The sequence below is a fragment of the Coturnix japonica genome, chromosome Z, assembly GCF_054131305.1.
Source record: "Coturnix japonica strain WE chromosome Z, WE-NBRP24, whole genome shotgun sequence".
Lineage (NCBI taxonomy): Eukaryota > Metazoa > Chordata > Aves > Galliformes > Phasianidae > Coturnix > Coturnix japonica.
In genome coordinates, this window is record NC_140702.1 from 6,229,053 (window position 1) to 6,255,824 (window position 26,772).

A 26,772-nucleotide genomic window follows, 5' to 3' on the forward strand; every position below is an offset into this window, starting at 1 on the left:
CCCGTCCCGCCGCGACGGCGGAGGGTCGCGCAGTGCGGGGCTGATGGTGCTGATGACGGAGCAGCGCTGCGATGCGGAGGAGTGTAAAGCTGGGCGGCAGGGCGGCCGGAGGGAGCACAGGAACGCCCTGCATCTGTGAGTAGGGCGAGGAACGCGGAGCGGGGCTGTGGGGTTCCGTGGTTATGGGGGTCGGTGCGCATTGGCTGTGCGAAGAAGTTAGGGATAAAGTGTCGAGGAGCGTCACGCCGAAGCTTATCCGCCATCCCCGGCGGTTTCCGGCTGATTGCAGAGTTGTGCTCCGCTCCTCCGGAAGCCCGAAACTCAGCCAAAAAGTGCTCGTGGAGAGCGGGGCTGGGCTGGAACGCAGCGAAAATGCACCGTGGGGAAGGAGAACTGGATGGTTGTCAAAGGACACCGAGACCGAGCGGCTCCCGGGTGGATCTTCTCCTTCCGAGGAAGCCTTGGGTGGCTCGGACGGTTCTTCGGACAGGGAGTGACCGCCGGGCGATGACCGTGCTCAGACCGAGTAGATGGCAACTTCCTTCCCCGGCTGCCGGTTCAGCAGGGAGCGAGCTGTCCCAGCGGCTCTGCTTGGACGGAGCACCTGGGAAAGGTGATACTGGAAATGCTGTTTCATAGAAGAGGAAGAAAGAGAGAGAGAAGAAATCATTACTTGCTCCTAATGTGGGATAATTCTTCTCCTCCAAGTATTTTTCTTCAAACAGATGTAATCTCTGGGAGAAAAGAAAGGGAAAAAAAGGAAAAGGAGAACAAGTTGCCAGCAACCAGTTCCCTTCCTAGAGGGAAAGTCTGCAGAGTTCTGTGTTTTTGTTGGTTTTTTTTGTTTGTTTGTTTGTTTGTCAATAGTCATCCCCAGTCTTCAAGAAGGTGTATTCCCAAAGTTTATATCACAGTTGCCAGAAATAACATGCCTGTTAGAGAGCAGCAATAGTCAGAGCTTATTCTAAAAGTGTCCAGTGTCCTGCATGGTACAGCCGTGTCAGCAACTTGACATAACAAGGGAGACATAGCTCTGTGACCTCTAGAACATTTGGACTTCCAGCCTTGTGTCCTCATCCCTACATGGAAATATGGCAACCTCGTTATTCATGAATAATATGAGGTTATTCAGGTGTTCAGAACTTGTGTCTGATTCTGCACTTAGGGCCAGAAGCACCAGACAGCGTAGAAATAAATGTAATGTTGGAGTTACTAGATGATGCTTTGTTTTGTCCCATGTTTGAGAGGTGAATCTAGTGTGGTTTTAGAAGTCTTAACCAGCATGGTAAATGTTGGAAACTCCTTTTTAGCATCTCCAATGTGAGGAAAGGTTGAGTAACCTGGGCATGCTCAGCCTGGGGAAAAGAAGACTTGAGGGCATCTGATAAATGTTTATAAATATCTGAAGGGAGGTGGGAGACAAAAGGATGAGGCCTTACCAACAGGACAAGGAACAGTGGCCTAAAACTTGAACATAGGGTTTTCCATACTAACATGCAGAAGAGCTTTTTTACACTAAGTGTGATGCAGCACTGGGACGGGCCACCCAGAGAGGTTGTGAAGTCTCCTTCTATGGAGATATTTAAGAGCTCTCTGAACACCCAACAGTGCAAGCTGTTGTAGGGAACCTGCTTTAGCAGGGGGTTGGATTCAATGGTCTATTGAGCTCCCTTCCAACCCCTGCAATTCTGTGGTTCCCAGCCATCAGTTTTTGTACCTACACCTAGAATGTGGATATCATTTGGGACAGCTTCTTGGTTTTTTGTTCTGCAGGCTACAGAGTACTCAGTAGTGCTGGTCTGAGCAACAGGAGAATGAAAGTATTGGGGTAGTAGAAAATGTTGAAATGTTAGATGAGGAAATTGTGTTAGTATGTAATAGCTGGAAATGAAGTTGGAATGTATTTGCCAATTTTAACTGATAAGTGGATCCCCAAAGAAGTGCTGTGTTAAGTTGGCCCAGAGTTAATGTCTAAGGGAAAGTAACATTGGTTTGACTGAAGTGCCACTGCAAGGAGGCTTTCAGCTGAAGAACAAAGGCAGCATCTTGGTTTTGATTCTTTCAGAGCTGAAAAAGTCATAAATAAGCATGTGCATGTTGGGATGGAGGGGGTGTTCTTTCATTTCATGTGCTGCCAGGGAACAGTGTGCTACCAACAGGGCTTGTGCTGGCTTCTAGTAGAAAAAATACCACCAGAGTTGCAGAGGTCTATGGAATCTTAACATTTTTCAAAGCATAAGGGGGAGATATATATGTGTGTGGTTATCTGTACTTCCTTGTATGCTTCCTCACATGCTGTACATACCCTCGTATGCTTAAAATACTATTCTATATAGAGATGGACTTTGTAGCTCAAAATGCATCTGCAGCCATAGTGGTTTCCCAGGGGGGTATGTGTTTCTGATGGGTTGAAGCTGCAGAAGTGTTTGTTTTAGTTGATTGATTTAAAGATCTGATCTGAGATTATATTTATCTGCTCCGTGATTCAGGAATCTTTGCACTGGAAAATTTAAACATGTTCCTACTGATTTAGGAAATTGGATTCTCTGGCGTATTCAGTAATAGGCACATGACCTCTACAAAGCTTGCATGACATTTACAGAACAAAACACCACAGTGGTTTCACTGGGCAGAAGATGCATGTTGTTATTATGCACACACAAAGGAGTGTTGTGCCAAAACTTCACTGCTAAGTGGAGATTAAGTGGAACACTGGAAGTTCCTGGGCATAAAACACTTCCAAATGATCATCAGTGACTGCTGTATCCTAGCATGGATAGCTGGTGTGTGGTACAGCACCAGAAAGAAATTAACTGTTGCATTGTACAGAGCAGACGTTGATTTCTCTGACTTGCAGTTTGGGTGTGTTTTTGGGACGCTTGTGATGTTGCTTTAAGAAGTTGGAAGCCTCACTGTAAGGACTGCTGCTGAAACAGAAGTTGTATCACAGGAAACAGTGCTGTGCATTAAGGAGAAATGGCAGAGATGTAGTAACATGCAGTACGTATTCAGTGTCAGCATCTTTCTCTTTCCACACGTGTTTGATTATGTTGTGTCAGGACAGAAATTTCTGGTTTCCACAAGTAATGTTTGTCCTGAGACCATTAAATCTGTCCGAGTTTAGGGCAGTGTGTTGAATTACTGAATAGTAAGGTGTTGCTAACAGTAAATGGAGCGACGTTGCAGGCTCAAGGTAGCATCCAGCTACCGAGTTTAACTTAAACAAATGAGGAGCTGAGACTTACAACACTGAAAGATTTGGAAACTTTTCCTTTTTTTTTCCTTTGAACAGAATAGTGTGTAGGTCCTGGGGAAGCTATACTGCTGAAAGCAGCAGGAAATGCTTGCACTCTAAGTATGTACTAATGGGAAAAGAGAGAATGTGATTTTTATGGTGCTTTACTCTGTGTTGTGCTGCAGTAACAGATGTTACCTCAAAACTGTTTGCCAGTTGATAAGTGAGGAGATTATTAATTGTCTGACCTGTGCATAAATACAACTTATTATCTTTTGTCTTTAATTACTTTACTTGAGAGAAGTATGAAAAATGACAGAGATAAGTGGTGATTATTTACTACTCGTTAGGAATTGTAAGCTCTGATCCAGATCCTTTCCAGCAGCTAAACTCCTACTGCGTGTTATGTAAGGCCTTTTATTATTGTTGTTATTATTTCTATTATTGGTTGTTTGTTTTTCAAGTGTTGCAGGGCAGTGTAGGTGTGTGCCTACATACTAGAAAGCCTTCATACTAGAAAGCACAATGCATTGTGTTTTTTAATTCTTGCCTGTTAGTTCTTCCTTATTCTTTATAGTGTCGTTTGCACTGTGTGACCTGAAAATTGTGACCTGAAAATAAGATTATGATTGTAAAGTGAAACATTTCACTTTGAGGTGTGACATAATAGAGTTTTCTGGCCTGGACAACTTTTATTTGTTCATTATAATTGGTTTTGAATTCCTCCTTTTTATTTTTCTTCCTATTATTCTTATTTTGTTCATGTATATACATGCTTAAGTAACGAGGCAACATTTCTTTAATAGAAAACCAGCAAACTTGTGTCGTATGTAAAAGCATATGTATCTCATGAATCTGAACTGGTCTTTTCTTTGTACTAAAGCACATCACTGATTAGCCTGAAACACTCCCAGTTGTGCTGCCTTTACTCTTCATTTGTGGTTTATGAGAACTGCTTCTTGGCCACATAATACTCTTTGCAGATAAGCGTTAGGCACTGGGATTGATTGCTGGTGTTTGACAGGTGATACCATGCTTACTGATACCACTACTGTGACCAGTAGCTCCATGTTCTGTACATGGTTGTTGCCATGTCCATATACTACACGGGTTAACTGGAAAGCTTATACCCACATCATCTCAGCTAGACTGGGACAAAAGAAATTAACTTGCAGTGTTAGAGCTAGTCTGTGTTTTCACTGTGTCTTGAAGCAGGCGACATAACCTTTAGCCCTCAAATAAAAAGTATACCTGGCACAGACAGTCTTCAGGCTCCATCCCTGAAAAATAGCACACTAAGGTGAGGAAGGTTAGTGAAAAGCTAGCTGGAAATAATGTGCAAGTTGCAGGTGGGCAGCAGAGAAACTCAGCAGGACACTGGATATAGAAACAGAATGAAGTGTTCCTCCTCTCTGGTAGAAAACTTTTGGATATTTCACTGTGAAGCAATAGTGCAAGCCATTAATGTGTGCCTCACTAGGCTTGATTAGAGGCCTAGCTTGCTTCCCTCTTCCTTGCTAGCTTACTAATGCACTCCTTCTCCTTACTTCTTGTTATTTTTCTGGAGTTTAGCCTATCTATTAAACACAAATCACCTATATTCTTGAGGACAGTTTTGTAATTACCACTTGCTCTTGCCAAAGTTTTGTTTGGCCCTCTTCTGGACAAGAAGCAATGCTGTAGTACAGAAGTCTAATGTGTAAAATAATTGTATATTTGCCCATTAGATCTTTGGAAATCTTATAGTATGTGTATAATTGCTAAGGCCAGCATAGGAAGGAATGATTGTTGCTATGCAAAATGGCATGTAGACCATGGAAATACTCAGTAAAACGGAGATTTACAGAGCATTCAGACTCGGTGTCCTGTGATGCAGGAAATAGAATGACAGCCTGAGCACAAGAGATCTGGTCACCATTTGTTACATCTGATTCTAATAATATATTTTTCAAGACTATGGAAGAAAAATGATTCTTTATATGCTGTGTTACAGTCAGAGGCACTGCTGTGATTAATGCTGGTTAGAACCATTGTTGAGTATAACAGCATTTTTTACTGTGAAACAATAACTTTTGTATTAGGTTAATTTATATTGTTCTTTTCTATGAATACATAAGCAGGTCTGTAAATACATAAATTATAGATTACAGAGAGAATTACGGGAAAATTTGAACTTTTAGACCTTTGGACAGCAGGGAGCCTCTAGTAGTTACTTCACTTCAGTTGGTTTTCATCCTTAATGTGAAGTGTGATGAAACAGGGTAGATGGACGCAATTAGATAATTATTTTCATTTCAATGGGGCTTTAGGCTTTGTTGTGTACTTTTCTTGTTGGAAAACCTACAAAACCAAATGTTGTTGGGCACTCTTTTAACTAACTCCTTTAAGGTGGTTTTTTTGTGCACAAATTGTTGCCTTTTGTGCAGAGAAACCTCATTAACACTTGTAGATTAACTGTTGTCAACACCTGGAATCAAAGAAACTGCTACATGATAGAACCTCATCATACTCCTATTCAGGAATATCCTGATTGATAAAAATTTGAATTGAAAAGAACCTTTTTCTTTTACTGTTTATTTTGCCATGCATTTTGTCATCTATTAAAACAGTTTGTGTGCAGCTTATAGAGTTATTATGTAAAAAGAGAAAAGGAATGGATCAAGTGATTCCTGGCAGATTTAGTTTATCACTATGAGAACAGGGGAAGGAAATAAGGTGTATGTAGGTTTGCTTCCAAACTTCTCCTGCAATCTGTAACATTTTTGCTTTCTTAATAGCAGTCACTAATAAAATTGCATGTGGCTGGGTTTTTGTTTCCTTGATTATTTGTTTATTTAAATCCTGATGCAGTCCAGCATAACTACATGCATTTTCTTTTCTCAAAAATGCAGCTAATGCTGGCAGCCAAGTCTCAGATCTTCTCAAAACTTTCCACATAAAGGCTGCCAGCCGGGGAGGGAATTAAAAGAATGCATGCTCCAATCCAAATATGAAGGAACATCTTCCTCTAAGGCATGAGTGTCCAAACTTTCTGCTTTCCTGGGCAGCACTGAGTGAAGAGGAATTGTCTTGGGCTGCATATAAAATATATAATTATATATAATATGTGCTTCATCCTTGAAAACAGTTGCTCACAAACATACATACGGCCAAAAAGAAGTTACATGAATAAAATGTTGCTGTGAAACAAGGAATTTTTATTCTTTTCTCATAATATAGGTCTTATGAAAGTCCAGTAAAGAGATATGATCAAACTTTCCCCTCACGTGGATGTCTAATTGCAACTCTTTACATTCCATTTGGGAATTTGCTGGTCAAATACTTATGTCAACTGAAAATGGAGTCACAAGTGTACCTAAAAATCGATAATTTTTTTTTGGCCATCTTCAAAGCTATCCTCGTATTCCTTTATCAGAATGGAAAGCATGGGTGCATGTTTCTCACTAAACGCACAGGGCTGTGTCTAGCCAGCACATCAAAATGCATAAAATTATTTGCTGTAACTTAAGCTTGCTGTAATTTAACTTCAAACACTGCCGTGGTTTGAAATGTGGTATAGCTAAGCTGATTTTCACTTTGAAGATTCACATTTGATTCACTTTAAGGAGTAGCCAAATCCACCAAAAATGCTAAATCTGTGATCCATTTTCAATCTTCAAGTTCTGGAACATACTTAAGAAACTCCTGGAACTGATGATGATTCAAACCTGTTTTTTGTTTGGTTTGGATGCATTATATCTTCAGTGCTGGTCCACACGTTGTACATGTCTGCTTTAAGGGCTTTTTCTTTTTTCTTTTTTTTTTTTTTTTTCCTTTATTTTTTAACTCATAAATACGCCTATCAGGAAGATCTGTGTCATGTGTTGGTCTTGGCCATGTCTGTATCCAGATGAATAGTTGTTGTGCACCCTGCTGTGACTTCTTTGAAAACTGCATCTCAGAAATATTGTGGAGCTGAGCAAATACACGTACAAGAGGGCTTTTTCTTTTCAAAGTGCATACCTGAAATGGAAACTCTTTGACAAGACCAGAAAGCTAAATGGCTTATGTTCCTGTTCTAATGTTAACCTAATAAAATATCTTGTTATAGTGTTTCACGTTTCAGAGCACAGGGAATTCTTCTGTGTTGTTTCTTTTTCTTCTTCTTTTTTCCTCCCTGTGGAACTTGATAGCAGTCTGGTTTTGATTAGACAGAGAATACTGCCAGTTAATAATAGATGGTATTTGGAGCAGAGAATTTACATACTTGCTGATGACGTCTGTGGTGTCACAGTGATCTTTCTGATGTCCAAGTGTGAAAGTTGATCTGGTTATTATGTGGAATGTCTATTCAGCTGAGAAAAAAGAAAAAAACCCTGACTTCTGCTCTTAACAAAGTTGGAGGGGTTTCTTTTCAATACTAAGTCATAAATTTCATTCATCCTTTTAATAAATACGTTGGGATAAAGACACATGAAGCACTCATGTGTATTTGTGTTCCTAGAGATAGCTGTGCAATGCAGCACATTAAATAAATCTGAAATGAATTACCTTGACATATAAAATAACACTATAAAAATGTGTTTGGCTACTAATAATCAGTTTTAACTGATATCAGGTTCCCACTTATGCCTATAGATGTATTCATCAAAGATATGCCTAGAGTAACACATGGCATATGTTGTTATGCACCCATCCATGTCTGTATGATATTCAGTTTGCATACCACTATATAATGTCTCCAGTATTTCATATTTGACTGTGGTTTGTTAAGAAGAAAATTAGCCTGCTCCTTGAACAACTTGAAGTAGTTGAAACTCAGCTGGGTTTACACCAGGCATGTCCATCCCATGGCCTGCGTTGCCTAAACACAGTCCTGTGAATAGGGAAAAAATATGCATCCTTGCTTTATTTTCTGATAGAGGAACTTGAGAACTGGTTTCAAGATATAAAAAACAAAAGATCTTTTTTGACAATTTGCAACTCCATCTTCAGTTAACATAAATAAATAAATTACCCGCTGATATGGAATGTACAGAGTTGCAACCAGGTATTTAACCCCCCCCCCAAAAAAAAAATTGATCATGTGTCTTTACCATGCCTTTATAAGACCTCTCTTAGAGAAGAATAATATCCCTCACTTCACAATCACACCTTATTCATGTCATTGCTTTTTGGCAGTGTGCACATTCATGCACAACTGTTTTCAAGGATGAAGTACAGGAAGAGTAAAGTTTTGTCATAAATATCTGATGAACACTCTGAGAACTCTCTAAGAACTGTGGCCACAACCACTGAGGCAGTTTCACAGAAGAAAGGTCATATATCCCATTAGTTTTATGAGCTGGTTGCCTTCCTTGTTTTGTTTTGTTTTAATGAAAAGCATTAGACATTAAAATAAGCTTTGTTACTTAAATATTTCTTTTGGAACTACCCACGTATATGCAACCCAAGATGATCTCTACTGACCCAACACGTCCTGGGCAAGCCAAGAGTCTGGACACCCATGGTTTTACCCATTTACTTTTCAGCTTTAAGTATAGGGTGTGTACTAAGTATGTCAAAATACAGAAATATCAGATGTATCTATATATCCCAGTATTCTGCTGGGATACATGATTTCTGTTCTTAACATCTATTATAGCAGCTGTTAATCAGGTCACTGCTGCTTTGTGATTAGGGGAACTATAATTCTTTTTCTGCCTGTTTTGATAGTTTAGGAGTTTCAAACACAATCAGTGCTTGTCTTTCTAGTTGCACAGTAGAAGTGATACTTGGTCTTAGGAAAAGGTAAGAACATAACAGCATTCAGTGGCATATTACTTCAGGAGATGTGCTTTCCCCCGTAAACAGTGTTTTTACCACATAGTGCTGTACTGTGGCTGCGCAGATACTGGAGTCTGTGTGGGCATTTTGCCCCCAAGTGACCAAACATACAGCTCTAAAATCCTTGAGCACTGTTGATGGTTTATCCAGTACCACTCTAATACGCTATGAAGAGGAGAGCAGGACAGTTTACAATATATATATATTCTTCTTCAGTCCTGGGGTGAAATAATTCAACTATATAAGGTATGAATGCAAAGCTATGAGATGAAACACTTCAGACTCCAATTACATGACCAAAAAAGGTTTGTTCAGGCTGGCTTGGGGTAGAAAAGAGTTTTAATGTAATGACAGGACATAGCTTCTGAAAGAAGATTTACAACTCAGGGAATTTTAGGCTAAGTGAAAGGAATGCTGAGAACTCTCCATAGGGGAATGGTAAATCCAGGGATATCTGTGCTGAGGAGGTGGCCTATGACTTCAGCACACTTTGCAGAATGTCCTTTCAAACATTAGCGTATTTCATCATACAGCCTTACAGTCATCTTTGCCTCAAGACTGTCTCTGCTATGTTTTGAGCCTCTCCATTTCATTTTAGCTTCTGAAAGAATAAACAGTTAATCCGAATTTACTCATGTCTGCAAGTAAGAATAGCTTAGGTAACACTATCTGTTAATGTTTTGGCCTTATGGTTCAATTTCTTTGACAAATCCCTTTGATCAGCTTGCAGCTGCCCAGTAAATGCAAAAACTACTTAAATGAGCTGAAAGATACAAGATGTCATTACATCTGTGATAAATATTTCCATATATGTTATACGAAGCCAACTTGTGGACAGTAAAGAAGTTACTGTTTGAGGGAGCTGGGCTTGTTCAGCCTGGAGAAGAGAGATTCCAAGGAAACATCACTGCAGCATTCCAGTACTTCAATAGGAGAGGAAGTGAGTTTTTACATGGTCTGATAGTGATAGGACAAGGGGGAATGACTTTAAAAAGAAGGGGAGATTTAGGTGAGACGTTAAGAAGAAATTCATTACACAGAGGGTGGTGAGGCTCAGGTTGCCTGTAGAAGCTGTGGATGCCCTGTCAATGGAGACATTCAAGGCCAGGTTGGATCTTGGGACTTGGCAAAAGATGTTTTTAGGTCATGCAGTGTTCTTTCCTTCTTCAGAAAGTCAACTAAAATAAGATTCCTTTTGAAGTCTCAAACATAATTATTAGGAAATTAGCCACTATATAGAGCTACAAATACCAGAAATACAAGGACAAATTCTCATGTACTGTTTCATTATGTGAAAGGGCAATGTGAAGAGGGTGAAGGATAAGTATAGCAAGACTGATGGCTGGGAGGAGCATACCCTATTAGTGCTTTCAGCAGAATGCACTTATGAGGGCATCTCCTCTCTATTGAGTTGTTTTGGAGCCAATTATTACCTGTCTGGGAGAAGGGGGGGTGGGTTAAGAGATTATGAATGGTAAGTGATAATGTATTTGGGAGTAACAAAACATCTTACTATGTTGATGGGTGTAAGTGAACACCAAACCCCAGGGCATATGTTCTTTCTCAAAACAAGCTTTTTGTAGTGTGGTTGGTGACACAGTCACCGCTTTGATCTGCCAGGAGTATTGCCTTGTCAGAATAAGCAGGCTTTCCAGGCCTCATACTTGCAGGATTTGCGAGCTATGAGGATACAGGCTGTCTTATGACTGTGGAGAGCACCTTAGTTTGACAGTTTTATCCTCATAGGATGTTAAACAACATAAAGTTGCTCATTCGGGTTTTTCATTCAAAGATTGAACTCCAGCTAAATCAGACTATTTAATTCTAATGTATGTTGGCTGAAATTAAAAGCTCTGATGTCTTGTGGTCAGGCAGGGCCAATCCAAGAATAAAACAAAGTGGAAACAATTTATTTTTTCCTCATAAACTTTTTTAATGCTGTGACCCTTTGATAAATGTGAACTGACTTAGCAAGTGTCAACTTAGTGCCCCTGTGGTGTGGGGTGTTAAGTGGTGGGAAGGATTAGAATGGGGGATAATTGCTGTATGGAAGCATAAGGCTCTTTGAGAACAAATCTCAGAATCAGCAAGGCAAAACTCCATGGCTTTAACCCTAATTTAGCTGTGAAGTAGGATACTACTGAATTCATTACATCTCCAGTAAGACATTGTGAGGTACATCTTCTGATCTTCTTTACCAAAGCGTAGTTGAAGCTGAAAATCTTATGCTCTAACTAAAAGCAAATGGAATTGGTCTGGGAATCTTTGTCAGCAGAAGTGTTATCTTAGTAGGAAATATAAAATCCCTATTGATACAGCAGTGTTGCTTGATGGCAGTGTCTGTGTTGTCATCATAGAGTTGTGTATATATATATATATATATATATATATATATGCAAATATTTATATAATATATGTATTGTGTATATAAACATTGTGATGAAAAGTGTGTGCAAATGCACTCATTTGTCTTCAGGCATTTAGATTACAGGCAGCATAGTTTACTTTTCTTTCATGACGGAGCTTTAGTCTTCCCTAAGACGGTGTGTGTAGATGTGTGAATCTATATGTCATGTCTTATTTTAGTGTACTGCCATTCTTCAGACCTTGCTATTAGTGATAGCTTTTTCCTCTATGTTTTCTAAGATAAGAAAATGATGAGGGAAGGGCTTTACTATATCACTTATTGCTGACTCTGTTTTCTTAGTATGCATTCCTGGAACAGTGCTATGTGCTATGAAAGGACAGTGCACTGTGAGAGTTCAGATTTTGTCAGAAAAAAATAGCCCACACATTGAGTGGGCCCTTCATTTGTTAATTTTGTGCAGATCAAGTCTCGTGGAAGAGATAAGTGAGGCAAAATACAATCCAGCGTCCTCTTTGAATGCTGAAGCACAAAATACTCTGTTAAGAGTTAGGTGTTGTCATGCAGGATGTTTATCTCCCAACCTGCCAATTAAAGTAATTTCCATTAGTCATCAGATCCAAGTTCTAAAAATGAAGTGCATTTTTCCTAAATGAGGCTTTGCTTTTGAAAAGGAAACCAGAGCTGCAAATGTCATGAGCACTGTAATATCCATGGCAAGATTTCAGTCTGCCTCTCCTCGTGACTGAAATTCCAGTGCTGTTAACTGTTGAAATTGTATAATCATAAAACCATAGAATGGCTTCAGTTGGAAGGGACCATAAAACCACCTGTTGCCAACCCAGTTGTCTTGAGCGGTGTTGTCATACAATAGAGCACCCCTCCAACCTGGCTTTGAATGCTTCCAGGGATGGGGTGTCCACAACTTCTCTGGGCAGCCTATTCCAGGGCCTAACCACCCTCTGAGTAAAACTTTTCTTCCTATAAACACTTCAACATCTTTCTAATGAATATAAAGTCCTGGCATAACACCGCCAAGTTGATAGATACAGACTTTTCAGGACCTCAGTGTTTAAGATGTCATAACTTTTTTTTTTCCATTTTGTTCAATAGTGACAATATGTTAAGTGGCATTTGGCGTTGTTATGGATCCTGCAGTACACATTGCTTTCTTTCTTTTTTCCCCCCTGCAGTTCTGATGGAGAAAATGGAACAAGTGAAAGAAGAAAGCCAGGAAAATCACCTGCTGGTTTGCTGCAGACCGCTAACAATGAAGTGGAGCATTTTGATGATGGGAAGAAAGTTGATTTTGCGAGGTAATGGTCAGGAACATTGATAGGTTTCTGCTAATGAAAAAAAATTCAGAATGGTTAACAATCCACTCAAGAAATTGAGAAATCATTGAGAAATGAGATTTATTGGATGACTCAGTTGTGGGTTAACTTGCACCCTAAGCAAGTAAGAGGAGAGCAGAGCCTACATCCAGAGCCTGCACTGTCAGGTTCAATTTGTTATAAAAACTGAAGTAGTAATTAAAAAAGAAAACAAAACACGTGAAGGACAAATTATGCATTCCTTTCACTTTCAGCTGGGCAGACAGTGCAAAAGTCAACCTGGCAATGTGGTTTTGGTCACAGGGCAGGTAATTGCAAAGCAGCACTTAATTTTTTTGAGACGTCTTTGAAGAAATACGTAATAACTTGTTATGTAAAACTTACATTTTGACACTTCAGAATTTCATTTCCTAGTCATAGAATTTATTTTCCTAGTCATCCTCAGGGATTTTCCTCTGTACTCTTTCTAATTCAGAATTGTTTGGTTTTTCTTATGCATTTGGTTGTTTGGGTTTTTTTTGTTGTTGTTGTTCTTTTCTTTCAGCTTAAATTGCTAAGGGTGTAACAGGTACAACAACTTCCTTTAAAACAGGCACTTATCGTTCTTTTTCATTTATTGAAAACTTCACTTCCAGAATTGCTGGCTGCCTCATTGATTTCCATGCACTACAGTGTTTGCAGCCACAAGTAAAGTGCGTAGTGTTTCTTACGTTGCCTGGAAACAAACAAACATGGAGCTAGGCACTATGATAATCCCTTAAACCGATAAAAATGCTTAGAACTTTATTTCCCTTACAACTAGTGGTTTAAAGTATTCCTCATAAGTTAAAAATAGGCCATTATGGAGGACTGGCCTAATTCAAGACTGAGACAGACTCCTATGCATTGCTATTTAGTATTTGAAAAATCAGATAGTTATTATTGAAAGATGAATGTGTTTCACAGAAAAATATGTCCTGTTGATAACAGAGGTTAAGCATCTTACATGGCATGTTTTGTTTTGTTGTGCTGTTTTTTTATTATTTTCAGGACAAAGAGCAGTACAGAAGGTCCACTTCTGACAGTGGAAAGCAAGAATGATTCCAAAATTGAAAGGAAAAAACATATCTCAAATCAGGTATGGAGAAGATGGACTTTTTTTTGTTGATGAGTGATAAGAGCAAATACAGAACTGGAAGAACACCCTTGTTTACTAGTATTCTAATTCCTGGTTGGATAAGGATGTAGGTTCCTTTATTCATCTTAGATCAAGACAACAACTTAACAGGCATATAACAAAAATGACAATTTACTGTAAGACAAATGGGTAAAAGGAGAAGAAAACGGGAGTGCAGGAAGTGGTATGAGTCACTTAATTGTAAGAATATCTAACAAGGCATGTGTCTTTGGCGATGGGCCTTTTTGTTTTTTAGCTGAAGGCAAATGCACACTTTCATAAGCTGTTTCTGGATGTTTCCATTGATGAACCACTAAAACAAAGTAAGTATAAAGACTCTTGTTGTTGCTGACTGTGGGTCAAAATACTGTTAACATCTGCCAACTCTGGCAGCATATATAAAGCAGTACCCAAATTTTATAAAGCTTTAACTCCAGCTGCCTGGAGCTGCAAGGCCTTTGTTTGCATGCAGGGGTGTTTCTGCTACAGTCTTGTAAAACTTACATTTCTTTATTCTTCATGCATTTAGCATCTTTTGGTATTATAGCTCACTTTGTATTTCTTAACGAAGTAATCTAGTTCAGTGTTTCGGTAGCTTGTCTAAAACTTCGCAGGAATCTAGGTGGTACTCTGTCAAAAGAGTTTTGGCTTCTGGGACTCTGTTGCATATTACACTTTTCAGTCTTTATTCTTCATATATTTTGATTTAAAGTAAAGCTTGTGAAATCTTCTCTGTACTTGTAAAACTTTTTCAGGATATCAAGGTGTAGAGTCACAGGATCATGTGAGTTGGGAGGGACCATTAAAGGTCACCTAGTTCAAATGCCCTGCAATGATCAGGGATGATTTGACAGTGTTTATCAAATGGTATCTACCCAAACAGGTAATGGGAAAAAAAAGAAAAAAGAAAAGAAAAAAAAAACCCACAAAGCAAAAGAAATGTGAATGTGTGTTGTGTGTAAAATTACAGAATATCACTTTATCCCAGGTTTTACCTGTGCTCTCCAGAAAGAAATTCTTTACCAAGGAAAGCTCTTCCTTTCTGAAAACTGGATTTGCTTCCATTCCAAGGTTTTTGGTAAAGACACTAAGGTTAGTGCAATCATTTGTACTTAATAGTAGTGCCGTTCCTTAGAAATCTAGTCATCACTTGAAATTTGCTTTATTATGCAAGGCTAGAAAACTTCTAATACCTCCAAGTGTTACTGAATAGAATGACTATGTCCAAAAGTCTCTCTAGAACAGAAGTGCTATTTCTGTTAAAGGCCCACTCTTTGCTTTAATGATTTCCTGTCTGAAGAAAAAAAAATATTTAAGAACTTGACATGGAATTACAAAGGCTGCCAAACCCACACAGCAGTAACTGTACAAAAGTGGCTCTCTTGGGTTACCTTTGGAAAAGAGGGGAAGGTGGCAGGATGAAAAGTATAAGGACTAGTTGGGGAAAGGGTGGGAAGGATCGAGCACACTCATTAACAGTCAGTTAAATAAAAAACCTCCAACTTTCTTCAGAGTGGAGCTGCATGCCTGAGGGGATTCTTCTATCTCTTCCTTCTGTTCTACATGAACAGAGAAACTCTGCTAGGTTTACACTTGTGAACCTAGTGTAAAGAACAGAAATGGGACATGAACAGCTGGGACGGTCCTAATTACTCTTTTCTTAGTACAGACATGACCTGCATAAGGTTGTATCCCCTGCTGATGAATAATTTGCATGTAGATAAAATTACACTGGGCCCAAAAATATGCATGATCTATTTTTGTTGATTTGGAAGTTTTGGGGTCTTTGTCAAAATAAACTCTTCTCTGTCTTTGACCTGTTACTGTGAAAAAGCATGATATGTGGTAAGGATTTGTTTGGCTTCTTTCTGTAGTATTTCACTGAGTTAATTGCTTGTTAGATTAAGACCCCTTCTCAGTGAATCAGATGCTGAAACCGCTTTAGAGAGTTCACATTATCTTATTTCTTTGCTGACAGCTGTTGTGATGGAGCACAATGTATCTTCGACAGGGACCTTAAGAATGTAGAGTATGTTTTAAAAAAAAATGATTAATATTATTAGCCACACATTACTAAGTCTGGCTCTGTAACTTGCTACATATTACTGCTTGGGCCAAGGAACTGGACTATTGTTTCCTAGATGATGGATTATATTAATAAAGTATTGGTAGTATGTTAATACATATGGTGTTGGTGTGCATGTCAGTGAAAGCCAAATAAATAAAAATTAATGAAGGATTGGATACCATCATTTAAGTTCATAGCATCTGTCCCATCAGGTAGTCTCAATAAAATTGAAGTTACTGTCTGTGTCCTGTGCAGCACAAATGAATGTGCATGGGCCTACTCCAAACTGTGGGACAGCTTTCTAAAATTTAATGCTTGATTAAGTCACATATAGCAGACATAGATTTTTAGACATATCATCAATGAAACAACAGGGAAACTGGGCATGTAATGAAGACTCATGTAATAGGGGAGGAGAAAATCAGGCCTGACACAGGCTTTGAAACAATTCAAATTTAGTCATAACCCAACTGCTGAGAGAAGTAGCAGGTCTACATATTCTATTAAGTTTATCATGCCAAGTTCTTCTACACATAGATTTTTTTCTATTGAGGCCTTTGGTGGGTGAAATAGTCATGGAAGGAGATTTGAATATGCAATGTAAACACTCTGTGTGTTCAGAAATAAAAGAATCCTTCTGTAGGACTTAGCAGGCTTTGAAAGACTTTGCAGTCTTTCCAGGTTGTTCTATTTTGGTTATATGTGTTGACCTGCAGTCTTTTCTTCATCATCCTAGTTGCTTTTCAAGATGCCTGCATATGAACTTGTTTCCTGAAATAATTATTACTCCAGATAGATAGAAATAGAACACTTGCAGTGATTTTCCCATTTTAATCTAATGCTTAGGTAAGAGTGCAGCAAGCAAGTACTTAATCCCACTTAAGTATTCTTTAGTCTTGATTACAGTAATGTTATCCATCAAAATTGCATGCAGCAGAATGCCATTAACATCTCTTACTTGAAGTTCTTTGAGGTGGGCTGAACCAATTAGAAAACCTCTAAGCCACATTTGCAATTTGCAGGATTTCTGCTGAAAAATCTTTGGGAGTGGTAGGTTTCATTTATTTTGGTGCTGTCATTTATTTTGGTGGTGGTTGTTACGGTTGTTGTTGGTTTGTCTCAGCAATGCAAATTGTATTCTGACTACATGACAGTTCTGCTTTGTTTTGTTTGGTTTTGTCTTCCTGTCAAACAAGCATCATATCTCCTCCCTTCTTTCCACTCAAGAAGCAGCCTTTTTTGAACAGAAGTGTTATAAAATCTTTCTGGATCAAGAAAACATTCAGTTCAGGAAAAGTACAGTAGAGGATCTACTTAATTAACCCATTTTCAAAAGACTTGACCTCTAAAGCTCAGCAAACAATAAATAATCAATAGAAAATAGAATAATCAGCAGAAAAAAATGAGTCCAGATTTGCAAATTCTTAGACACAGGCTTAGGCCTATGAATAATATAATGTTACAGGTGTTGGCTTTTGTTGTGATTGGCTGTTTTCTCTTTTTTCTGGCCTGCGGATGACAGAGGAATGGCTCGCCATGCTTAAACAGTGGCTGATTATCTTGCATCCAGATGAAACACATTTCAGATGAAACCAAAAACCATATATATATATATATTCATTTAATGGCTTGGTATTGCTTTGCATTTATTATTCTGAACAAACATTAATAAAGTTTTATGAACTTGCACAGAGAGTCTTTACTCTCCTGCATTAATGTGTTTTTAGTTCCGTGCTCTGATCACTCAGCACTCAATCTATGGTCACTTTTAGTTCTGAATTTCTTAGGCTATCGAGACAAAGGTATCCGCAGCAGAAGCTGTAGCCTATCCATGTGTATCTTGTATAATTTTATTTGCCTAACTTTGTAAGCTTTTCAACTGCAAGTCAAACCAGCCATTCAGTCCTTTGTAATACAAGATTTACAGAAAGATCCCATGCAGAATATTATAACTGAAATACTCTGAATATGGCATAGCACCGCACATATTACCAATGGAGTTGGATAAAAGCACAAAGCAGGATGGAAATTTGGGAACTTTTCAATGTAAATGTAGGTAGTTTAGATGGCAGACACAGGAATCAGTATAAGTGAGTCAGAAAGCATGTGGGTATTGGATCTTTCAGTGATACTGGTCGACAAGCTGTTTTACTCGGCTGTTCCATGCAAATGAAAGGATCTATAGGTGGCGAAAAGAGCTATATGTTTATTCTTCAGTACGCTGTTGTCTGATTTTTGTTCCTAAGCAAAATGCCTAGCTTGAAGAATACTTTCTTCTGCAGATCTACAGTGAACAAAGCTTCTGGTCTTTTAAGTACATCTGATGAAAACAGAACTAAAAATAATTAAGAAATAGTATTAATCTGAAAAAGTACCTGTTCAATATGAATTGTTAGCAAGCAGGGACATAGAGGAGAAATCCTCACATGGAAGCACTGAAAGTATGGCTTATTACAGTTGGTAGGCTGGCTGCTTATGGAACAGCATGCAGATTTGTATGCATGTACTGGGACTAATACTGCAATGGACTTGTTGTAGATCAGCATACCTGTGCTCTCAGTGACACTTCTGAAGAAAACCAAGACTGCCCTTCTTGTGCCAAATGCTCTGATCATAGCAACAGTCACAGACAGAGTAAGTACACAGAGCACAATGCTGTTGTACCCTGCCTGCTTTCTTTTTCATTTTTCGACATCTTGTGTCCTCTCTACTTACTGGCACTCATATCATGAGAGATTCTTGAAGGTGGTTATTTAAGTAGGTAGAGGAATTGGTCACATGTAGTCGTTTAGATTTGGGATCCCAGTGGGTCTGGTTTCTTACCAGATAATTTGAGCTACTTCTGCCTCCTCAGGTGTCAAACAAGGGCTATGTAGAACTTGATGAGAAAATAAGAAATGGAACCTCTTGTTACTAGGTGTTGCCTGTAAACTATCATTCCTCATTCTTCAAGACTTCTGTGTAGTGGCACTTATGGATCAGAAACAAATGGGTCTGGAAGTGCATGCAGGGAGGGTTATCTGCCTTGCTGGCAGCTCTTTACAATGTTCTGACCTTTTCTTGGGTCTCTTATCAGCAATACCGTAGATGCAGCAAAATGCAGTTTCGCCCTACAGTCTCAGTAGTAATTGCATCAATCATTAGAAAATGTGATTATGCCAAGAGCAGCTTTAGAAGAAACCCCTTTTCTCTGCAGAAATGTTTTTTGGATTTGGGCGACTAATTTATTATTTTACCATGGAGAGTTTTTAAGACAAACAAACCAACAAATAAACATAATAGATCTGGACCATGTTGTAATTTTATGTGCCTGTTCTGTGTTCCCTGTGATTAACCTCAGGTCTCAGCCTCAGAAGGAGGGGAGGTTTTCCTTGCTACATGAAGGTTCTGGAAAGTAGGAGGTTTTGCTGATCAGATCACTGTCAGTTTTAGTGAGGTGAAAGGAAGCTTGTACTGTGTGTCTTTTCTCAGATGATTTTGGAACTTTTGTTTTTCAGTATATGTTCGTCTCCTTACTCTCCAGAGATACAACCTACAAGCTACTAAAATCTATATGTAGACATCTTGAGGTAAGTACTAATGGGAATGAAGAAATGCAGCTTTATGTTCATCGTTACTGTTTTCCCACTTCTAAGTGCTGGGCAATTGCTAGGAGTGTTTCTTGTTAAAGCTACTGCATTATTTTTTCAGGATACAAGTATGGGCAACAGTCCCAATCCATCTTCTGTTGAAAACAGCTTCAGGTCTGATCGTCCTACAACTCTGTCCCTGGTAAACAGCTTCAATATTTGCTCTTTTGTTGCACTGCTCTGTGCATTGCCAATCCTACCTATAATGTCTGAAGGAAGGAGACCAAAGAAAATCATGATATCTGTTAGGAAAAATTCCATGAACTTCTTAACATTAAGAAGCAGTGAGTATGATTAGCATAGGTATAGTTTGATCTAAGTAGGTATATACCATGTATGTGTTATATACATTACAAGGTGTGTATGCCCTACATATTTCTTTTGCTGTCAGATTTCACAGTTCTCTGTACTTAGCAGTTGGTTGCTTCCTCTGACATTAACTATTTTCAGTGTTTCTTGTTACAGTCCTTGCACTGTGAGCCAATTCAAGCAGCCGAAAGAGCTGTTTCTCCACATGTGATGACCAGATTCTAACTCTAGAAATGACTTTTCAGGACTGTTTGTTTAGCAGTCTTCCTTTTACAGGCATAGTTAATGTCTTCACTTAAACTAAGGCAGGGAATGAGTCTTAAATCCAGGTAGTTGTAAGTGGTTTGCTTATTTTGCTAACCCAGTCTCAACATCTTGATATCAAAGGTTATTTCTGGTCCCAGTTTTAAACATGTAATTATTAGTTCAGTTTCTACAGGGAATTCAGAGGAAATAAGGTTAATTAGACTTGCTGTGACTGTTTCCCCATCAGGATTTCAACGAAGACTATTCTGATCTGGATGGAATAGTACAGGAGCAGAGACAAGAGATGGAGGAGTCCAGCAGCACAGGCTCACAGACCCCGGAGCTAGAACGCTTCCAAGGTGAGTGGGGTCGTGGAGCTCCAAGAGGATGCGAACAGATTAGCTCTCAGTTTTGCTTCCGTAATTCCTTCTGCTGTAGAGGTAGATCTGTGTTCTCCACAATCCTGCAGGCTGGTTACGTTTGGTCTTCCTCCAAGTTGCCAAAGCTGAATTTCCCTTGTTATATTGCTTTGCAGTCCAGAATTAAACAATGCCTTTTCAGCATCAGGCTTGATTTATCTCTACTGACTCCAACTGCATTCACCATCTATTTAATGTACTTATCAATTGTGCTGTCAAAGATATAGCTGAGCAAATGTTCATGTTTCCTTCCTCTTCTTCTTTCCCCTTCCCTGACCCTTCTCCTTCCCCCTTCTTTTTCATTTTTAATTAAAACAAAAAACAAAAAAAACTATTGTAAAATAGCTCAAGTTATAAAGAAATGTCTTCTAATCGGCGCAAGTAAATGTTTGTACTGTGCTGGATTTTAGTAATCAAAACTATTTCTTAACATGACTTTGTGTTTCTGGTTTATAAACCTTAATTCTATTCTTTCTGGTCATCTGTTCATTCTTAACTCTACTATTTGTAGTATCATATTCTTCAAGTTTTTCACCTTGTTAGCAGGAACGCTGTGTGGAAACACAGTGCACATAAGTTGATAAATATGGCGAGACTCATTTTATGAAGGGTATCTATGTACGTTATTTAAAGTATTCTAGGGTGTTAGTCTGCTATGCAGTTACTATATATTAACGTATTCATATGTTGCTGTTCTGTTATTTTTCTGGTTCTGTCTGAACACTGACCTTGAACAATGAGAAACCTTTACTTTGAAATGAAAGATTACAGATATAAAATATATATAACAATTTTCAGTAAGCCTAGTTTTAGTTAACTCTTCATTTCTCATATGTCTCTTTTGTTTAGTGGTATGGTTTGGGGTTGTTTAATTTGGCATTTACTGTGTGTGTATGTTTTTAATTGTTAGACTAACTCAAGCTACAAATGTTTTCCTTTGACCCCATATTTCAGCTTTATTAAAAATCTTTCTTTTGACAGATTATCATGTTGTTGAGACACAGACTCACTTGAAAGTTTCAAAGACTGAAACAAAGTCTGTCCGCTCTGATGCACGCAGTAAATGGGTGCCTGAAGGGAAAGCCAGAAACTGCATTCGAAATGGTAGGAAATTAAGGGCAGATCCTCAGCTGAAGTTAGTTGGGACAAATTCATGTAGTTATGTCAGTTGACATAATATGGAAGATTTCTTTCTTGTCTGTCTCTCAGTTTATATTATCTGTTGCATGCTTCAAAATGCCATTGTGTCTGGTGTTTCCTGATCAAAATAACACGTGTTCTTTCCCTAGCAGGTCATTCTGAACCTTTCGGATTCTTCCACAAAGTTAAGTTCCAGAAACTCTTATCTCTGAACCACATACTTATATTTTATGCAGTTCTGTAAGTAACCAATTAATATCAAGATTCTTGAGATTCTCAGACTTTTTAAATGTAGATTAATATTATCTCAGCTTTGCTTGAAAAAGTGGAAATTGATTAGAATTTTGGCCTTTATATCTTTTCAGAACTAGAAATGCCAGGACAGACCTATTTAACAGGCCTTTTACTTCTAAAAGCAAAGGGTTTTTTGGTTCAGGAGTTGTTGAAGAGTTTAACTGCTTGCACTTAGCAGAGCCACACTCAAGGTTCAGACTTTCAGAACTATCTGAATGCCACCAGTACCTGTGCAGCATGTACAAATAATGATTTAAATGTCTTTTAATGTTGCATTTGTGAGGTATGTCTGATATTCCCACATCCATATAAACATAGCTGATATATCTTTTTTTTTTTTCTTCCTCTTACAGTGTCTGTGTTTTAATATTTTCTACCTTCTACATGAGATATAAAATCAATGTCCTGGAAGAACGTCTTATCTCCATTGCATCTTTTGATTCACACGTTAAGGAGTAAGATGGACTCTATAACCCTTTCAATTAAGAAAAAAAGAAATTACTTCTCCAGTATCTCATAATAATCCAGTCTTTTCAGAAACTTCTATGTTACTGCTGTGCCCTCATGAAACTTAATGTAGTTCTTTTTGTCTGCACAAGCCTCATCTCACAGGTTTCCTTTCAAGACTTTTAATGCAAGCATGTTGCATGGTGTAATATTGCTTTCCGGATATTTCAGATAACTCTGATAATAGCAGTAATGTAAACTGCTGAAATGAGCTCCTTTCCAGATAATGATTCTGTGAGAAAGCTATGACTTTGGTCTTAGTGTCACTTCATTAACCTACAATGACAGGTGGTATTTTGCAATCTGCTTCTGACTTACTTTTAGGGTGTTTTATGGAGCTTTGAGCTGCTTTGAGCAGTAGGTCATATGGGTGTCCTCAGAGAACTTAGGACAGAAGGGAGTTCAGCTGGATGCTGAAAGTACAAAGAGTTTATTTAGTATTAAATTTGGATTAACTCTTCTCTCCCTCTTATGACTTGATTTTTCTGAGCTCCCTTGAAAAATGTGACATAATCATTTTGAAACCTCTCTGCAAATTCTGCTGTGACACAGCACAGTTAGTGATGCACTGCCTGAAAAAGGGGACAGCTGTACCCAGGTGGAATGGAGCTCTCTGCAGAGTGTTTCAGACTTGGTCGTATTGTTGTCCTGAACAATGACTGTGCTGCATAGGCTCCACAGGACACAGCTGGAAGCAGCATGAGTTGCATGCGTGACTAAGCCAGGCTCTTAAGAGGAAAGAAAAGGAAATGGTGATTTATCTTAAACAGGCTTGCAGTTGTATTTTACCAATAGAATGGGGAGAAGGGTAAACTTACTTAATAGTAGGCAATATTAAAAGCCATTTTCCCCACTTTTTACTTATTTCAATTAACAGGATCATCTGAAGCACTCTTGCACAGAAAGATCCTGTTTTCTGTTGTTCTGATCCTAAAGCAGGGATACAGGATGACCTGATATGCACTTGTATTGTGTCAAAGGGCTGCGCTTTTTGGTTTTCTCTAAGTCACAAGACACAGAACTTATGCAGCTCTTCAGCTTATTTCAAACTGTAAAACTTGACAGCTATTTCCTCTAAGCTTCTGGGGAGTGAAACAACGTAAGGAATGTAGCCAGAAGTACAGAAGTGACTCAGGGCTTTGTTTCTGTAAACAAGTACAGTTCACAGTGTTACCATTCAAACTGTTCGTATCTGAATGTGTCTTTCAGCTCTGCTTTCCATTTTCTCATTTCCACCTCACGAAATTTTTCATTCTGTTTGACAGACATCCAGTGCACCAACGTTTGGAGTCTCACCTGCAAATTAATGCTGATGCCTTCTGTGACGAGTTAACCGCTAATCTTATGAAATTGGAAAAGGTAACTTTGTAGGATGTGATGCAAAATCTGGTAACACTCATTGGGTTCTGCCTGAATGTCTTGCATGTTTTACTGGAGGGTGCACTTTTTGGGGGGCTGTAAGCTAGCTAGTGTATTCATATTCTCCACCTGGAAACACAGCAAAAGGCAGCCGGATTCTGGAGCATTCAGCTGTTCGCAGATAAGTGACTCTTGGTCCTGAATTAGAGTCTTAAGTCATGCACTTATTTCATTTAGTGTCTACAGAACTGAACCCTTGTCACTGCGAAACAGTCCAGACTGCCAACTGCTTCTCAGTCAAGTTAAATGAGTACTGCATGTAGCTGATGCAGCCGGTAGTTGGAACATTGTTTGGCTCTACTGCAAAACTGGCTGAAATCTACTAAATAATATGCTCAAGTTACTGCAGTTGTTGAACTGCTTTGTGCTCGGTGAGAAGTGCTGGTGATTGACTTCAGCTGGCTTCAATAGCAAAACTAATGCAAAAGTTTCAGTGCAAATAGTCATCTCTTCCCCCCTTCTTGTGGGGCTGCAGCATAATAAACTACTTCACAGAAACTACCTAGGTTAAAAATGAAAAATCACTCTTCCAGTTTGTAAATGTTCAGTGCTAAAGTATGCTAAAGCTGTCTTGGAAGGTAATTTTCCACTGTGGCTAAAGCTTCTGTGGCTGCTAACCTGCTAGTTACTAAGATACTGTGATCACACGTGCCTGGGGATGTGTCCCGCTGCATTCCTCTCTCTCTACTGTTAAGAAGATGGAGAACAGATAAAGCAGCTGTTTAAAGCAGGGCTGTGCCAATCATGCTGAAGATGTGACTGCTTTAAATTGCCTTCAGTGTATCTGAGGGAATATAATCAATAGTGCATGGGCATAGGGGCTTGTGACTGGAAGACCTTATTCTGCTGCATACATAAGCCTCTGCAGCTGAAGCTGATCTAAAACTATTCAAATGACTGAAACTTAGAAGCTGTGACTTCTATGTCCAAAGCCTCGTACTGTGTTTTGATTGAGTTCAAAATTTTGAATGTATTGAAAATTTCTTTCTAGCTCTAGTTTTGTTCTCCTATCTCCTATCTGATGAAGAAGAGAACCCATGGGAGGTTGCAGGAGATACCTGTAAGCGATATCAGCTTGGTTTCAGTTGCTCAGCTAAGCATTCTGCTGACTGATCATATCTAGATGCTTCCTTTGACTCCTGTCATTTAATATGAATACTCTCAATACAAAAAGCACTGGTAAAAATAGCTGTGACAGAACTAACAAGCACACAGAGAATATACTGAAGAATGTCTTGATTTTCTTAAGAATGTAGGATAACGCTTTCTGTTTCCCAATCATTTTTGTCTCTTTTTCTAAGATACAGAATAACTTACAAAAACTGCTTGAAGATGGTGAATGAAATGTTTGTGCTCTTGGACTGCTTCAGACTTCATTCATCCCGCTTGACAAACAGATCCAAAGGAGCTCTGCTGGACAGAGTTCAAGCTTCTTTATTTTCAGTCCAAGCCAAGGTTAAACTGCTGATGCTCATGTCACAACACAGAAAGTCATTTTATTGTTCAACAGCTACATTTGTGTGCATGTTTTCAAAATAAGGGGTTTTTTTTTGTTTTGTTTTGTTTCCCTTCTTTGTTCTGTGTGAAGTAATTAATGGATTTTACAGTTTGTTTGATTTTCCTTGCACCAGTGCAAACCTGATGCAACTCCTTTTACCTCAGCCTTTCTTTTCTGCCTCTTTTCATGTACTTGTAAATAAGAAATTCAGGCACAATTCGTATGCTGGCGTGTTGTGTGAATGACCTGGTGTGTCTCACAACCGTGGCTATGGATCAGGGCTGTGCTTTTTTCATTCTATCCTATCATCCCAAAGATTAAAACCAAACACCTCTGGGTTTGATTCTGTGGAGTGCTGAATGTTTGATGTCTGCTCGGGCTCTCAGGTGCTGCAAAAAGGCTCAATTCCATGCTCTGTGGCACTGTAGAACTGCTGAGCATAAAGTCCATTTCTACTGGGGATTCATCGTACATCAAAGTCAAGCTTGAAATATGTGTGAACTTGCCAACTCAGCATTAAGTTGCTTGTGAATAACATTATGGGCATGACATGTCTGTCCGGAAAACCAGCTGTTTTTCCTGCCAGCTCATTAAGTCTCTGTCCTTTAAGTTAATTTATCAGTGTGGAGATCTCAGCTAGCTTTCCTTAGACCTGCATGGAGTCTTGGTTGGCTAAGCAAGTATATTTCATATTCCGGTTTATATAAGTCTAGTCCTGATATGGAACAGATATTTCCACATAATAGAAATTACTGAAATTATTTTTATTGCCATGTTGTTAAACTGAAAGAAAAGGTGGACGTCTGCTTTGTTATATCACAATATTTTTTCACCTTACCTAATGGGATAACTCTTTTGGATTTTTTTTTAGCTTTCTGATTCACAGAGCAGGGTGGTTCATCTGAAAAAGCAATATTTAGGTTAACGACCACTTGTATATGCAATATAACTGTTTATATATGCTCTGCATTTTATAACCATTTCTGTGAAATGTACCTTACTTTGTTTAAATAAACTTTTTTGAAACAAGCAACTCAGTGCTGTGACTTAGGAGGAAGTTTTTCCCCCAGAGGTTGGTGACACACTGGAACAGGTCGCCCAAGGAGGCTGTGGATGCCCCATCCCTGCAGGCATTCAGGGCCAGGCTGGATGTGGCTCTGGGCAGCCTGGGCTGGTGGTTGGTGACCCTGCACATCGCAGGGGGTTGGAACTGGATGAGCACTGTAGTCCTTTTCAACCCAGGCCATTCCATGATTCTGTGATTTGTATCATGCTACTTCCATCCATCAGTTTTAGTCTAACATGATACACATGATCTGAGTAGATTTACTCTTCACAGTGCAAAGTA

At 38.9% G+C, this 26,772-nt stretch overlaps 1 protein-coding gene across 1 annotated transcript; it reads left to right on the forward strand.

Moving 5' to 3' along the window:
• Positions 1-31: 31 nt before the first annotated feature.
• Positions 32-26,457, forward strand: GRAMD2B (GRAM domain containing 2B). The gene is made up of 14 exons (XM_085529593.1): positions 32-135; positions 12,599-12,721; positions 13,769-13,856; positions 14,152-14,218; positions 14,884-14,987; positions 18,502-18,597; positions 19,461-19,532; positions 19,654-19,734; positions 20,395-20,506; positions 21,548-21,670; positions 21,859-21,946; positions 22,354-22,455; positions 23,773-23,866; positions 25,228-26,457. Exons 1-14 carry the CDS (start codon positions 44-46, stop codon positions 25,267-25,269), a joined length of 1,284 nt encoding a protein of 427 aa, XP_085385719.1. The 5' UTR covers positions 32-43; the 3' UTR covers positions 25,270-26,457.
• The last annotated feature ends 315 nt before the right edge of the window (positions 26,458-26,772 follow it).

Excerpts from the sequence above, each read along its gene's own strand:
- GRAMD2B (XM_085529593.1), top strand. The coding sequence starts at position 44 with ATGGTGCTGATGACGGAGCAGCGCTGCGATGCGGAGGAGTGTAAAGCT. Across the intron at positions 19,735-20,394 it reads GTCCTACAACTCTGTCCCTG|GATTTCAACGAAGACTATTC; the intron begins GTAAACAGCTTC and ends TTTCCCCATCAG. Across the intron at positions 23,867-25,227 it reads ATCTTATGAAATTGGAAAAG|ATACAGAATAACTTACAAAA; the intron begins GTAACTTTGTAG and ends TCTTTTTCTAAG.